This window comes from Gopherus flavomarginatus, chromosome 3 (genome assembly GCF_025201925.1).
Source record: "Gopherus flavomarginatus isolate rGopFla2 chromosome 3, rGopFla2.mat.asm, whole genome shotgun sequence".
NCBI lineage: Eukaryota > Metazoa > Chordata > Testudines > Testudinidae > Gopherus > Gopherus flavomarginatus.
Window position 1 is genome coordinate 222,379,817 of NC_066619.1, and position 13,161 is coordinate 222,392,977.

At 41.9% G+C, this 13,161-nt stretch overlaps 1 protein-coding gene across 1 annotated transcript in view; it reads left to right on the forward strand.

Annotated features, from left to right (window-relative positions):
• Window positions 1–13,161, forward strand: part of WWC2 (WW and C2 domain containing 2) — a 157,989-nt gene that overhangs the window by 115,576 nt on the left and 29,252 nt on the right. The window contains exons 11-12 of the mRNA XM_050945314.1: window positions 610–1,232; window positions 9,567–9,690. Of these exons, the coding sequence (XP_050801271.1) occupies window positions 610–1,232; window positions 9,567–9,690 (747 nt within the window). The remainder of the gene's footprint in view (window positions 1–609; window positions 1,233–9,566; window positions 9,691–13,161) is intronic.

Sequence of the window (13,161 nt, forward strand, 5' to 3'; positions counted from 1 at the left end):
GTAAGTGTATAAGAATGAATTTTTGCGTGTTTTATAATTAAGAGAGCAACGCATCTTCTTGCTTAGATTAAAAAAATGCTTAGCAACCATCTTTAGTACATGAAATGTCTCCAAAAAACTCTTGTTCCTAATGAAAACCCTTGGGTTTTTTTTAATATGACTGTATCTATAAGCTTGACTGCGCACGAACATCCGCATTTATTGCCAACAGAGCCTCATTGCATGCACATCTTCATAACCATTAATGTAAACAGTTTGTTCTGATTTTATTTTTTTTTTAGTTAACGTACTTTTTCCAGAAATAAAATTTGTTGCAATGAAAGGTAACCACAGTGACATTTTTCCCTGTAATTCATTATTTTAAAATCTGACTTTATGATATTACATTATTGTTGACTTTACCTGTACCTACTGTACAGAGGCTTTAAAGACCCGTTCACTGCCCTGACAGGATTATAATTTAAATACCTCATGACACTGTTATAGGGATAACATCTCCTTTGTGGTCTATGAGTGCACTCCTTCAGACCTCATCTTTTACTATTGTGTGCTGGTGATCAGGTCTATAGTAGATTAATAACATAAATGTTGTTTGTCTTTTCTTTGCAGTCTCTCCGCCAGTATGTTATCTGTGTCTTCAGGGAGCAGCCTAGGATCCCTAGCATCCAGTCGGGGGTCTCTGAACACATCCAGCAGGGGATCACTAAACTCCCTCAGCTCCACAGAGCTCTATTATAACCAAGGCGATCAAATAACAGACTTGGACTATCAGTATAAACTTGACTTCATATTGCAAGAAAAGAGTGGTTACATTCCTGCTGGGCCTATCACTACCATTCATGAAAATGAGGTGGTCAGTTCCCATGGGAGACTGGGTTACAGTGACTCTTCTGGGTCTTTGGCAGCAGGCCACGCTCCAAAATTGACTGAGCCACCCAAATCTGTGACATCACTGTCTTCAAGATCCTCCCTTTCTTCCTTGTCCCCACCAGGGTCTCCTTTGGTTTTGGAAGGTGCGTTTTCAGTGTCTGCCCAAGAATCCCCCCTGCACCACCTCATCACAGACTTTGAAGACTGTGAATTGCCTGGTGATTTTGCAGGCATTAGTCTCTGTGAGAACCAAATATCATTGGACTCTGAAGCCAGAGCAACTTCACAAGCTCTTACAGATGATAAAGATCTCAATGAAAGTGTTAGGCAGCCTTTGTCGCCTTTACGTGAAGGAAATGCAGGTAAAGAAATAATTGTAATCTCAAATCTCTATGAAATGGATAAAAATTAAATAAGGTCCTGACTTTTAAATGTAGGGCTGCCTCTAATATGATCAATAACCAATTTGGGCAGGCTACACGTGCACTTGTGGGCAATCGTGGATACTAGGAACAACATGTACATTTTTTAGTTTAGGGTTCTGTCCTACAAAATGTGGAGTCTGCAACTTACATTGAAATCAATCCAATGAACTTTATAGGATGAAGTCTTTAGTAGGTAGTCAACTGTCTTCTTCATTACCTTAGAATATAATTTGTTGTTGGTTTTCCAAAATAGTATCTGAGCATTGGTCGAACTCTTCTCCCACTGAAGTCAGTGATGCAACTCCCATTCACTTAATTTAAACTGAAGACATTCAAATATTCTTTTTTTGTTGGTTAAATAACGGAGCTCTGCAAATATACTCTAAAAATGTCTAGGCTGAAGCCATCCAGATATTAGTTGTACTCATGGACACTCTGAGGATTTTTTTACAAACATCAAGATCTATAATCTTCTTTGCAAGTCTTTTGGTTTTTAGGCCCAGAAAGATGTGTTTTCTTTTAAAAGTTGCCCAAGAAGGATGAAAAGAGCAGAAAACAGAGAGAGGCAATTAGCATGCAGTTGCACTACTGAGCTAATTAATAGTTGGGATTCAATAACCACTGTATTGGCTGTTTAGGGAATCCTGTACTAATATGCTTCTTTTCAGTTCTATATGAAGAGCTCTGCTTGTTTAAGTTTTACAGTGGAGAGAGATGTTCATACCCTGATTTGGGGGAAGGCAGTGGGGGAGGGAGGGAGGGAGGGAGTTAGCTTTGTGTAAAATATTGCCCTGCCATCTTCTGGCCAAGATGTTAAGTTGCTGTCCAGCCTTGGATTCTTTTTTTATTGCTCTTGTTACTACATACTCTGTGACTTAGGAAAAGAGCTCATACACATCTCATTTTTCAAAAAACAGTTTCTGAAATCTGGTTAACATGGTCACTCCGACTTCATCAAACTGTAGAACTCTTATGCACTGGTGGTGATAGCCAAATCTCATGGAACAATAATCCTTGTCAAAATGGCTCCAGTGGACTGACTTTGTCAAAGTTGAAAGTCTATGTGATGCATGATCCTCTACTACTTAGTTCCCAACATTTTTTTTTAAAGTTATTCTCGTGCAGTTGTGAGAAATAACAAGGAATCTGGGCACTACCTGAAGGGCAAAGGAAGGTTGCATGAGCATCCTGTGGAACCGTAGGTGACTTCAGTATGAATACCTCAGTTCTCAATAACTAGCAGGTCAAAAGACAGGAATCCTGAGTAACAGTAGAGCAGTGGCCAAATCTCTCATGCCCTGCCATAGCTAGCCCTCCTTCTTCTTTGCAATAATCCCACTAAGGGGAACGGGGTGGGGAGAATCTATCCAACAGTAATGGCAAAGAGTCTTTCTCTGATGCTTGTAGTTTAAGCCCAAGGAATGGTGGCAACTTTGTAGAGGCACAGAAGAGTGTTGCTGTCTCCATTCTTGAATCAGCAAAAAAGTGCAGAGGAGATACCACTAAGGATGGCAACAAATGGAGGATTATGTCAATTTAGGTGCAAAAAACCTCCCAGTTGTTGAATGTTGGAAGGATATTTTCCTCATTCAGGCTATGCAAAGAAGAAACATCCGTATAGATTTGCTGCATGCAATGTAAGAGAGACTTTCATTCGTTGACAGTCTTCTGTAATATATATTTGTAGTTCCCCTAAGTAACAGTTGCAACATTATTAAAATCCCAGTTACCAAGATGTGACCAATTGCTACTGAATCTAAAGTGCTGGCTTTGTTGCAATTGTTGAGGCGTATATTGTTACGCTGTCCCTGCATGTTTGTTTTCTGGATTTTCTTATGGCGCTTCTGGTTGGAGGAATAATGGATTTATCTTGTCATATACTATGTCCATTTTGCGATTGAGGAACTGAGGAACAGAGATTAAAGAGCCTAATTCTCAAAAGTGCTGAGCTCCTGCTGCCCTGTTCGAAGTCAATGAGAGAACTGAGTTCTCAGCACTTCTAAAAATTGGGTCCTGCGTGACTTGCCTGAGTTCATACAACGACTGTGTGGCAGAGCTAGGAACACAATCCAGATTCTCTTGAGTCCCAGGCCTTAATCACAAGATCATCTGTTCCCTTTCTGAACCACCTGTAACAATTATTCCTCAGTATCTGTGGGTACATCCACACTTGGAGCTGGAAGTGTAATTTCTAGCTTGGGTACATAGCAGTGTAGCCATGATGGTGCACATGGGCAATGGGATAGGTTAGCCGGCCTGAGTGAAGTCCCAGCCCGGTAAGCCCTTATGCCACCCAGCTCACCACAGCTACCTTGCTATTTTTAGCATGCTAGCTCAATCAAAGCTAATGTATGTGCATTATTACAGCTCCAGCTCAGTGTGGGCGTGCCCTATGTGTCTTGTGTGACTTGGCTTTAGTTGTTCACAACACACTTTCCTTGGGAGAGGATCCTTCCATCCTTGCCTTTTAGACCAGAACATGAGAAGTACCTTTAGATTTAGAGACTTTTGTGTGTCTTGCTGGCCCCACTGTGTGAGGGCACCTGCAGTGTGATTCTCCTCTGAGCTGGAAGACAGCATGCTATCTTTGAATGGGCAGCATTTTTCTCTTTAAAAACCAGTTTCATTAATTATTTGAGAAATACAGAAAAATAAATTATAGAAAAATAAACAGATTCCTCAACATACCTAAGGTTTACATTGCTGAAAGTCTGCCTAGGCAGGCTATTGTCAGTTTCATTCATATACTTGCAAGAGATCAAATCCTTGTGTCGGACCCTCTTGTCTGGCACAACAAAATGTCTCGCCAGAAAGTGTCTTTTATTTATTTATGTTAGGCTACTTCTCTTTCCTTTAAATAAAAAAATCTTCCTCCTTTCTATGATTTCCAGGTAGAAAGAAATAAACATACGCTCAATGGCCTTTGTGTTCTGGGGATGTAATTTCCAGGACACACATCCTGCTTTCCGTCCAACCAGTTATACTAGGCTTTGTGTGTGGATTTGCCCTAGTGATCAAAAGTGAATAGTTGCTGTGTCAGAATTGCCATATTTCAGGGCTGTCACTGCCCATTCAGTGTTGCAGGAGAAGATACTGCTCTGATTGTTTGGCATTACCAGTTAACTGTTTCTCTTTTCAATGAATCCTCAAATACAGTTTCAGATGTTAGTTACATAAATCCCATTTCATTACATATGTTAGGTCTATAAATACTATTTTCTTACCATTCTTCATCTCCCAGTTGCTGAGTTATTGTGAACGAAAATAATGATGTAATTTTTTCAATAATTTGTGTTTTTCTAAAAGAACACGTAGCCAACACAGTGATCCAGTTAGTTCCTAAGTAACCATTTCAGGTCTACATTGGCATTTAATTGTCTGACATAGGTATTTGGGCATCTAAGTACTAATTTGGTTGTCCAGATGCATAATGTGGGGGTGCCCAATTTATATGCCCAACTTTGATAATTGGGGCGACAAACTCAGTCATTTTTGGCTTATATTTACCAGCAAGGAGCACCTGGAAAAAGCAACCTAAAAAAAGGTAATTTTTTAAAGGAAAGATAGAATTAAAATATCTATTATGTAAATGAATATATTGCAGCATCTTTTTCAACAGTTTTATTGTGCTAAGAATTTCAATACTTTCCAGTTCATAGCATGGGGAGCCAGCAGGGGATTGCATGAGGCACTTGGGACTTCCTTTTGTCTCCTTCAGTTATGCACAGAAAGAGATATCAGAAGTTGACTAAGGACTTCTCTACTCAGAGAAATAGCTATTGCAGAATTAGTGGACTAAGCTAACCCACACACCGGCACTCTTAGTGTGGAATAAGTGTCTCCCAAGAGGGAGCTAGTACACTACAGTAACTCCTCACTTAACATCCTCCCGCTTAACATTGTTTCAAAGTTACGTCACTGCTCAACTAGGGAATATCCTTGTTTAAAGTTGTGCAATGCTCCCTTATAACATCGTTTGGCTGCCTGCCCTGTCCACTGCTTGTAAGATTCTGTGGAAGAGTAGTGACTTTACAAGGGAGCAATGCACAAATTCCTCTTCTCCACCTCCTCTCTCTCCCTCCCAGCGCTTCCCCCACCGCCAAACAGCTGTTTGGCAGCACTTAAGACTTTCTGGGAGAGAGGGGGAGGAGCGGGGAAGCACCGTGTCTCTGCTCCTCCCCCTCCCTCCCAGAAAGTTCTAAGTGCCACCAAACAGGTGTTTGGCAGCGCTTAGGACTTTCGGGGGGATAGGAGGGGAAGGAGTGGGGATGCAGCATGCTCCAGAGAGGAGGTGGAGCGGGGAAGGGAAGAGGCGGGCCTGGAGCATCCCCCGGCAAAGTCGGTGCCTGTTCTTCTCTGGGGAAACTGCTGCTGCAAAGGTGCTTCCTAGCGTCCTTGCCTGCAGCGGGCTGTGCATGTGTGAGGTAAGCTGGGGCAATTCCCAACTACGGTACAGTACTGTACAGTATATAATGCCTTTTGTCTGCCCCAGAAAAATGTCCCTGGAACCTAACTGCCGACTCCCCCCCTCCGCCCGCATTTACATTAAATCTTATGGGAAAATTGGATTCATTTAACATTGTTTCACTTAAAGTTGCATTTTTCAGGAACATAACTACAACGTTAAGTGAGGAGTTGATGTACTTGCTTTATGGTGCTTTAAACTCACACCTGGCTTTTTTTTGCAACTATTTTCCTTTGTAGACAAACTCTAAAGCCCAAGTGTTCTGAATCTGTGAAGTGGAAAATTAGAGCTTAGCTTTACCTTTACTTCTTGCTGTTCTTTTTCTTTTCAGTGTGATGGAACTTAGTGTTCTGTTTGCTTTAGAAGCCTCACAGAATCTGATGTAAGTGGTGGGCGAATGATTCAGTTCACTTCTTCAGTGGCCAGATGAGTCACAACCAATTTAAAAAAAATACAGCTTAGTTTCAACAACTAACTTTATGCTAACTTTCGATACTCTAGCTGTTCACAAAGTCCAAGTGGGCAGGGCGAATGAAAAGACAGGTGTGAAAAGCAGGCATACTATGGCCAATGAGAAATCCAGGGCCCTGGTTTTGCTGATTTGAAGAAATATATCTTTAAATGTTTTGATGGGATGATATGGAGAAGAGAGATATAGGTCAGCAAAAAAAAAGCCCTAAATTGTAGCTCTCGTTTTTGATAATGTCACTGTATCTTTAATTCTAAAAGCACTTATATTTTTTTAAAAGCTATAAATGGAGTTAATCCTTATGCTGAGATTTCCTGTTATTAATATGTGTAGTGCCGTGTGTGTATAAATATAAAAAAATATATATTAAAAAGCCTACATTAAAAGTACATTAAGGTTGCAAAATCAAACACTCAAAAGTTAGGAAATGCGAGAAACAATTAACTGCCTCTTTGTATATCTGTATTATGATAGTCTTTTGTTACATGATCACGTACAATTTTTTCCACAGGACCCCTGCCTCATTCAGTGGACAGGATGAATGGTGCTCAGGGAATGAATCAGGATTGTGTAATGAATGAGGCTATTGTCTGTAGGACCCTTGCACCTGGTAGGAGCAATTGTAGAAAGCATTCTGCTCAGCCCTGGGATGGAGCTTGTTAAGTAGCTGTGTGGTTGGTGCATGCATAGTCTGATCAGCTGCTAGGCAGCTAGGCAGGGGCGAAAGTAACTTAAAGGACTTACTGGTTTGCTGGAGTCCTGAGCAGGCGTGGCCTCAACAGGAAGAGGCTTGGCCTCAATGGGAAGAGGTGGGACCTTTCAAGATTTAAAGGCCCTGGGGCCTTTAAATCACCCTGGAGCTACCAGCTGCAGAGGTGGCTGGGAGCCCTGGGGCTCAGAGGCGAATTAAAGGGCCTGGGGTTCCAGCTACCGTGGAGTGCCAGGCCCTTTAAAATACCATGGGAGCCCTACTGCCGCTACCCTGGGGCAGCAGGGCTCAGGCTAGGGCTGGGGTAGTGGCGGCTGGGGTAGTGGCAGCAGGGCTCGGGTGGTAATTTAAAGGACCAGGGGTGCCGGCCGCTGTAGGGAGCCCAGGCCCTTTAAATCCCCACTGGAGCCCGGCTCAAGTGGGGATTCAAAGGGCCCAGTGCTCCTGCCACTGTGGGGAGCCCCGGGCCCTTTCAATAGCCTCCGGAGCCCTGCTGCCACTGGGGTAGCGGTGGCAGGGCTCTGGCAGAGTTTTTAAAGGGCCAGAAGCTCCAGCCACTGCGGGGAGCCCCAGGGCCCCTTAAAAAGTCACCGGAGCTTCAGCAGCGGGGCTCAGGCAGCGCTGAAAAGAGCCTGGGGCTCCCTGCAGGGGCCAGAGCTCCGGGACATTTATATCCCTGCTTCAGCCCTGCTGCCGGAACTCTGGCGATGATTTAAAGGGCCCAGGGCTCCCCACAGCAGTTGGAGCCCTGGGCCCTTTAAATTACCGCCGGAGAAGCTGGTCCAGTCTGGCACGGTGTACCACTCTTGATAGTATGCTGTACTGGACCGTACTAGCTTACTTTCACTTCTGCAGCTAGGGGATAGAGCTTGCTCGGTGCAGATGGAATAGTTTGAGGCCAGGTCTAAAGTAAAATTTACATTGGTATAATGCTGTTGCTCAGGGGTGTGAAAAATCCACCCCACACCTCCAAGCAAAGCATTTCTACTGACCTGACCATGGGTGTGGACAGTGCTGTATCGACAGGAGAAGCCCTCCCATTGACATAGTTACTGCGTCTCATGGAGTCGGGTTACTTATGCCGATGGAGAAAACTCCCATTGACACTACAGCGTTTTAAGGATAGACCTGACTTGAGAATTTAGCTGTCACATTTTAAAAAGCTCCTACGGATCATGTGCAAACTGCAGGGTTTTTTTAATAGGCTTATAATTTGGTCTAATTTATGTGGATTTTTACAAAGCAGCAAAAGGCACATCCCAACCCTAGGGCACTTCGCCTATATCACACCAAATTCAAGTCTATGTACCAAAGCATCAGAGTGTTAGAGCTCCTCAGTGAAATGGTTATAAGAATATGTTGAATGTGGGCAAAACCTGTTTTTCCCTAATTTAAATCTTGGAAATGGCTGTACCGTTTTAACTGAAACTTTCAAAAAAAAATTCAGTCTGAGGCAGACACCTTACATGGAAAATTTCAGCCTAAATGCTTAAAGTTTGACAAAGTATTATAAGCAACTAAAAATAAAGCTCTGTAATGGAAAGCAGATGAACTTAACAATTGGTGGTGCTTCCAATGCCACCTTTTACAATACAAAACTTCTCTGCAGATAAAGTGCCTCTGTACTTGTCTCTTGTAGGCGCTTCTGTATAGATGAAGTACATACAGATTTACTCTCCTGAACAGGTCCCTGCTGGCAGCAGCCAACTTGGAATAACCATGTAGTTCTTCCACAGTCAGTCTCTGTCCTTGTCAAAGTCAATTACAGGCATCTGTGGTTATTCCTGGGGGTAATCAATAAATCTTGTCATCACCTTCACCGCTCACATGGGGGGAGCACTTCATCATCAAGGAAAAAGCATCCGTACTGCTACAAATAAAAGCAGAAATGTAGCAATCGATCCTCTAAACTGAAGCCTTAAATTTTTAACATCTTAACAAGATGTAAAGTCATGACTCAGGAGGTGTGCGTAACACATACCAACATCCTCACTCCTTTGCAAATTTAAAAAAAAAAAAAAAAAGCTTCATAGGCCTGCAACTTATTTCATGGCAAAATGCTGCTTTCAATTAATGCTGTGTGTTCACTGCAGGACACTAGCATATGAATATGACTTGGAGGTTAAAATTAAGTAGTAGCTGGTGCTAAAGGTTCTCCAGAATAAGTTTTTGATGATAGTGTTAGGCATTCCTTTGCTAAACCAAATGGGAGTTTACATTTCTAGGAGGGAAATCCTGAAGCTTCTATATCACTTACATATTTTTAATAAAGCATAGTTGTCAGCACTGGTTTTGTGTGCTGTTGAAATTTTATTACAGTAAGAATTTAAAATTGGAAATGTAGGTTCAAAGCTCAAGATAAAGACTAATAAGGGTGAGAGAAGCCTGTGTTTGGAAAGGGAATAATAGTCCTACATTTTCAAGCTCATCAATTTAGACATGTAAACCCCCGAACTAAAATATGTGACAATGGTAATACATCCTGTATCTGTTCAGTGGGGTGAAACAGAATTACTCCATGAAATTGAGCTCAGGGTCATCATTTTCAACTTGGCAGTGTTCTAAGCTGTGCAGTTACCTTGCTGATAATTGTCCAACATTAATTTTTATTCTTCCTCCCTTGTTTAGGTGTCGACTTACCAAGAAGAGTAGTAAGTCAGCTGCTTGAGGAGAAAGCAACTTGTGTATCTGCTGCAGTGTCTGATGAGTCTGTGGCTGGAGACAGTGGTGTATATGAAGCTTCTGTAAAACAGTAGGTTTAAGAAACTGAGGCTGGGTCTATACTGAGGGAGGGGGAACTTGACCTAAGATACACATTCGTGTAGCTGAAGTCGATTTACCTGGCCGTAAGGACAGAGGCGCTGCTGCTCCCCCATCGACTCTGCTTCCGCCTCTCGCATACGGTGGAGTTCCAGAGTCAATGGCAGAGTGATCGGGGATCGATTTTATCGTGTCTACACTAGACACGATAAATCAATCCCCAGTAGATCGATCACTACCCGCCGAACCGACAAGTAGTGTAGACATACCCTGAGAAACTTTTTGACTGCATTAGCGCACTTTGGTCCCAGGAGATTTATTTCTGTCCTGCCCATCCACCCATCTGCAGCTTAATTTATAAAGAAAAGTATATTAACAAAATATTTACTTTTTTATAAATTAGGAAACATGCACATTATAGTGGACCACCAGTGCTACTATAGTTAAGGTTTAGATTAAAATTGTTTTAGGCACCTTAATTTGGCCATGTTGCTCTAATATAGTGTTTTCTATTCCCATTTCTCTTCCTAGAAGTATGTCCTAAGCAGAAAAGTAATATGTAAACTATAGGCTTCTTAGAACAATAAACAAATTTTAGCACAGATAATAGAATTTTAAGAATATTACAAACAAAACCAGGCTGTGGGGATTCTCTAGGATCTTCAGTGTTCACCTCAACTTTTGCATGTGTCTGATAATAAGAGACCTGGGGAGAGAGGTTTGAGGACTTCAGGATGTGTGTTTTAATGAGATGCTTACCTTTTATCCCTCTTTCAAATGTTTCAGTAGCAGCCACAATAGCCTTCCTTGCTGGGCAAATGAAGGTACATTATGGCAGGGGTTCTCAACCTTTTCCTTTCTGAGCTCCCCCACCCGCCAGCATACTGTAAAAACTCCACAGCCCATGTGTGCCATTAGCGAGTAGCAACCAGGGCAACTACCTGGAACCCCACGCAACAGGGGCCCCCATGAAGCTACATTGCTCAAGCTTCGGCTTCAGCCCCAGATGACGGGGTGCAGGGTCCTGGGCTTCAGCCCCATGCAGTGAGGCTTTGGCTTTCTACCCTGGGCCCCAGGGAGTCCAATGCTGGCCCTGGACCCCCAGTTGAGAACCATTGCATTATGGTGTCGTAGAGGGAGTGAGGCTTCATTTAAGTTCTGGTAAAACTTTTAGTAGATTCAGACTTTCTCAAATCAAAAAGACAAAACAAAACCATTCACATGAAACCTAACATAGAAGATCTTGTGAGATTTCTACCACTTTGAACTAAAATCTTACCAGAACATCTCAGGAATATCCACACCATTCAGTCCTGTCCTAAAGCTGTGGATCTGTACTTCAGCCTGAACTCTAAGGCCTAAACTAAGCCTATTCCACATCAAATCTTATTGCTACTTCCTTGGTCCCTGTCTAATGCAAGGTTTGGGTGGAATTAGACTTACACAGGTAATTCTCAGCTTGTGATTAAAGTAGGGCAGTCAATCAGTTAACTCACGTGATTAACTCAAAAAAATGAATTGTGATTAATCAGTTTTAATCACACTGTTAATTGAATACCAATTGACATTTAGTAAATATTTTGTTCTACATTTTCAAATATATTGATTTCAATTACAACACAGAATATAAAGTGTATAGTGCTCACTTTGTTACTTTTGATTATAAATATTTGCTCTAAAAATGGCAAACAAAAGAAATAGTATTTTTCAATTTACCTCACACATGTACTGTAGTGCAATCTTTGTCGAAAGTGCAACTTACAAATGTATATTTTTTTTAACTTAACTGCATTCCATAACAAAACAATGTAAGACATTAGAGCCTACACGTCCTCTCAGTCCTACTACTTATTCAGCCAATTGCTGAGAGAAACAAGTTTGTTTACATTTACGGGAGATAATGCTCCCTTCTTCTTATTTACAATATTACCTGAAAGTGAGAACAGGCATTCGCATGGCATTTTTGTAGCCAGCATTGCAGGGAATTTATGTGCCAGATATACTAAACATTCATATGCCTCTTCATGCTTTGATCACCATTCCAGAGGACGTGCTTCCAGTCTGATGATGCTTGTTTAAAAAAAAAAAAAAAAAAAGGCAGGGGGTGGGGTAAATTAAATTTCTGACTGAACTCCTTGGAGGAGAATTGTGTGTCTCCTGTTCCATGGTTTTACCCGCATTCTGCCATATATTTTGTGTTATGGTAGTCTCAGATGACGACCCAGCATATGTTGTTTGATTTAAGAATATTTTCACTCCAGATTTGACAAAACACAAAGAAGGTTCCAATATCAGATTTCTAAAGATAGCTACAGCACTCGACCCAAGTTTTAAGAATCTGCAGTGCCTTCCAAAATCAGTAGCCTTGGCTACACTCACACTTTACAGCGCTGCAACTGGGGTGTGAAAAAACACCCCCCTGGGCGCTGCAAGATACAGCGCTGTAAAGCGTCAGTGTAATCAGGGCAGCAGCGCTGGGAGCGCGGCTCCCAGCGCTGCACGCTACACTCGTAAGGGATGTGGTTTACATGCAGCGCTGGGAGAGCTCTCTCCCAGCGCTGATGCTCTGACTACACTCACACTTCAAAGCGCTGCCGCGGCAGCGCTCCCGCAGCGCTGCCGGGGCAGCGCTTTGAAATTCCAGATGTAGCCATACCCTGAGAGGGACGAGGTGTGGAGCATGCTTTCAGAAGTCTTAAAAGAGCAACACTCTGATGCAGAAACTACAGAACCTGAACCACCAAAAAAGAGAATCAACCTTCTGCTGGTGGCATCTGATTCAGATGATGAAAATGAACATGCATCGGTCCGCACTGCTTTGGATTGTTATCGAGCAGAACCCGTCACCAGCATAGATGCATGTCCTCTGGAATGGTGGTTGAAGCATGAAGGGACATATGAATCTTTAGCATATTTGGCACGTAAATATCTTGCGATGCCGACTACAACAATGCCATGCAAATGCCTGTTCTCACTTTCAAGTGACGTAAACAAGAAGCAGCGTTATCTCCTGCAAATGTAAACAGACTTGTTTGTCTGTCTGAGCAATTGGCTGAACAAGAAGTAGGACTGAGTGGGCTTGTAGGTTCTGAAATTTTACATTGTTTTATATTTGAATGCAGCTATTTTTGTACATAATTCTACATGTGTAAGTTCAACTTTCATTATAAAGAGATTGCACTACAGTCCTTGTATTAGGTGAATTGAAATATACTATTTCTTTTGTTTTTTACAGTGCAAATATTTCTAATAAAAAATAAAGTGAGCACTGTACACTTTGTATTGTGTGTTGTCATTGAAATCAACATGTTTGAAAATGTAGAAAACATCAAAAAATATTTAAATAAATGTATTCTGTTTTTAACAGCGCGAATAATCGTGTGATTAATTGTGATTAATTTTTTTTATCATGATTACTTGACAGCCCTAGATTATAGTCGTGTGCGGTGACTTTTGCTGCTGT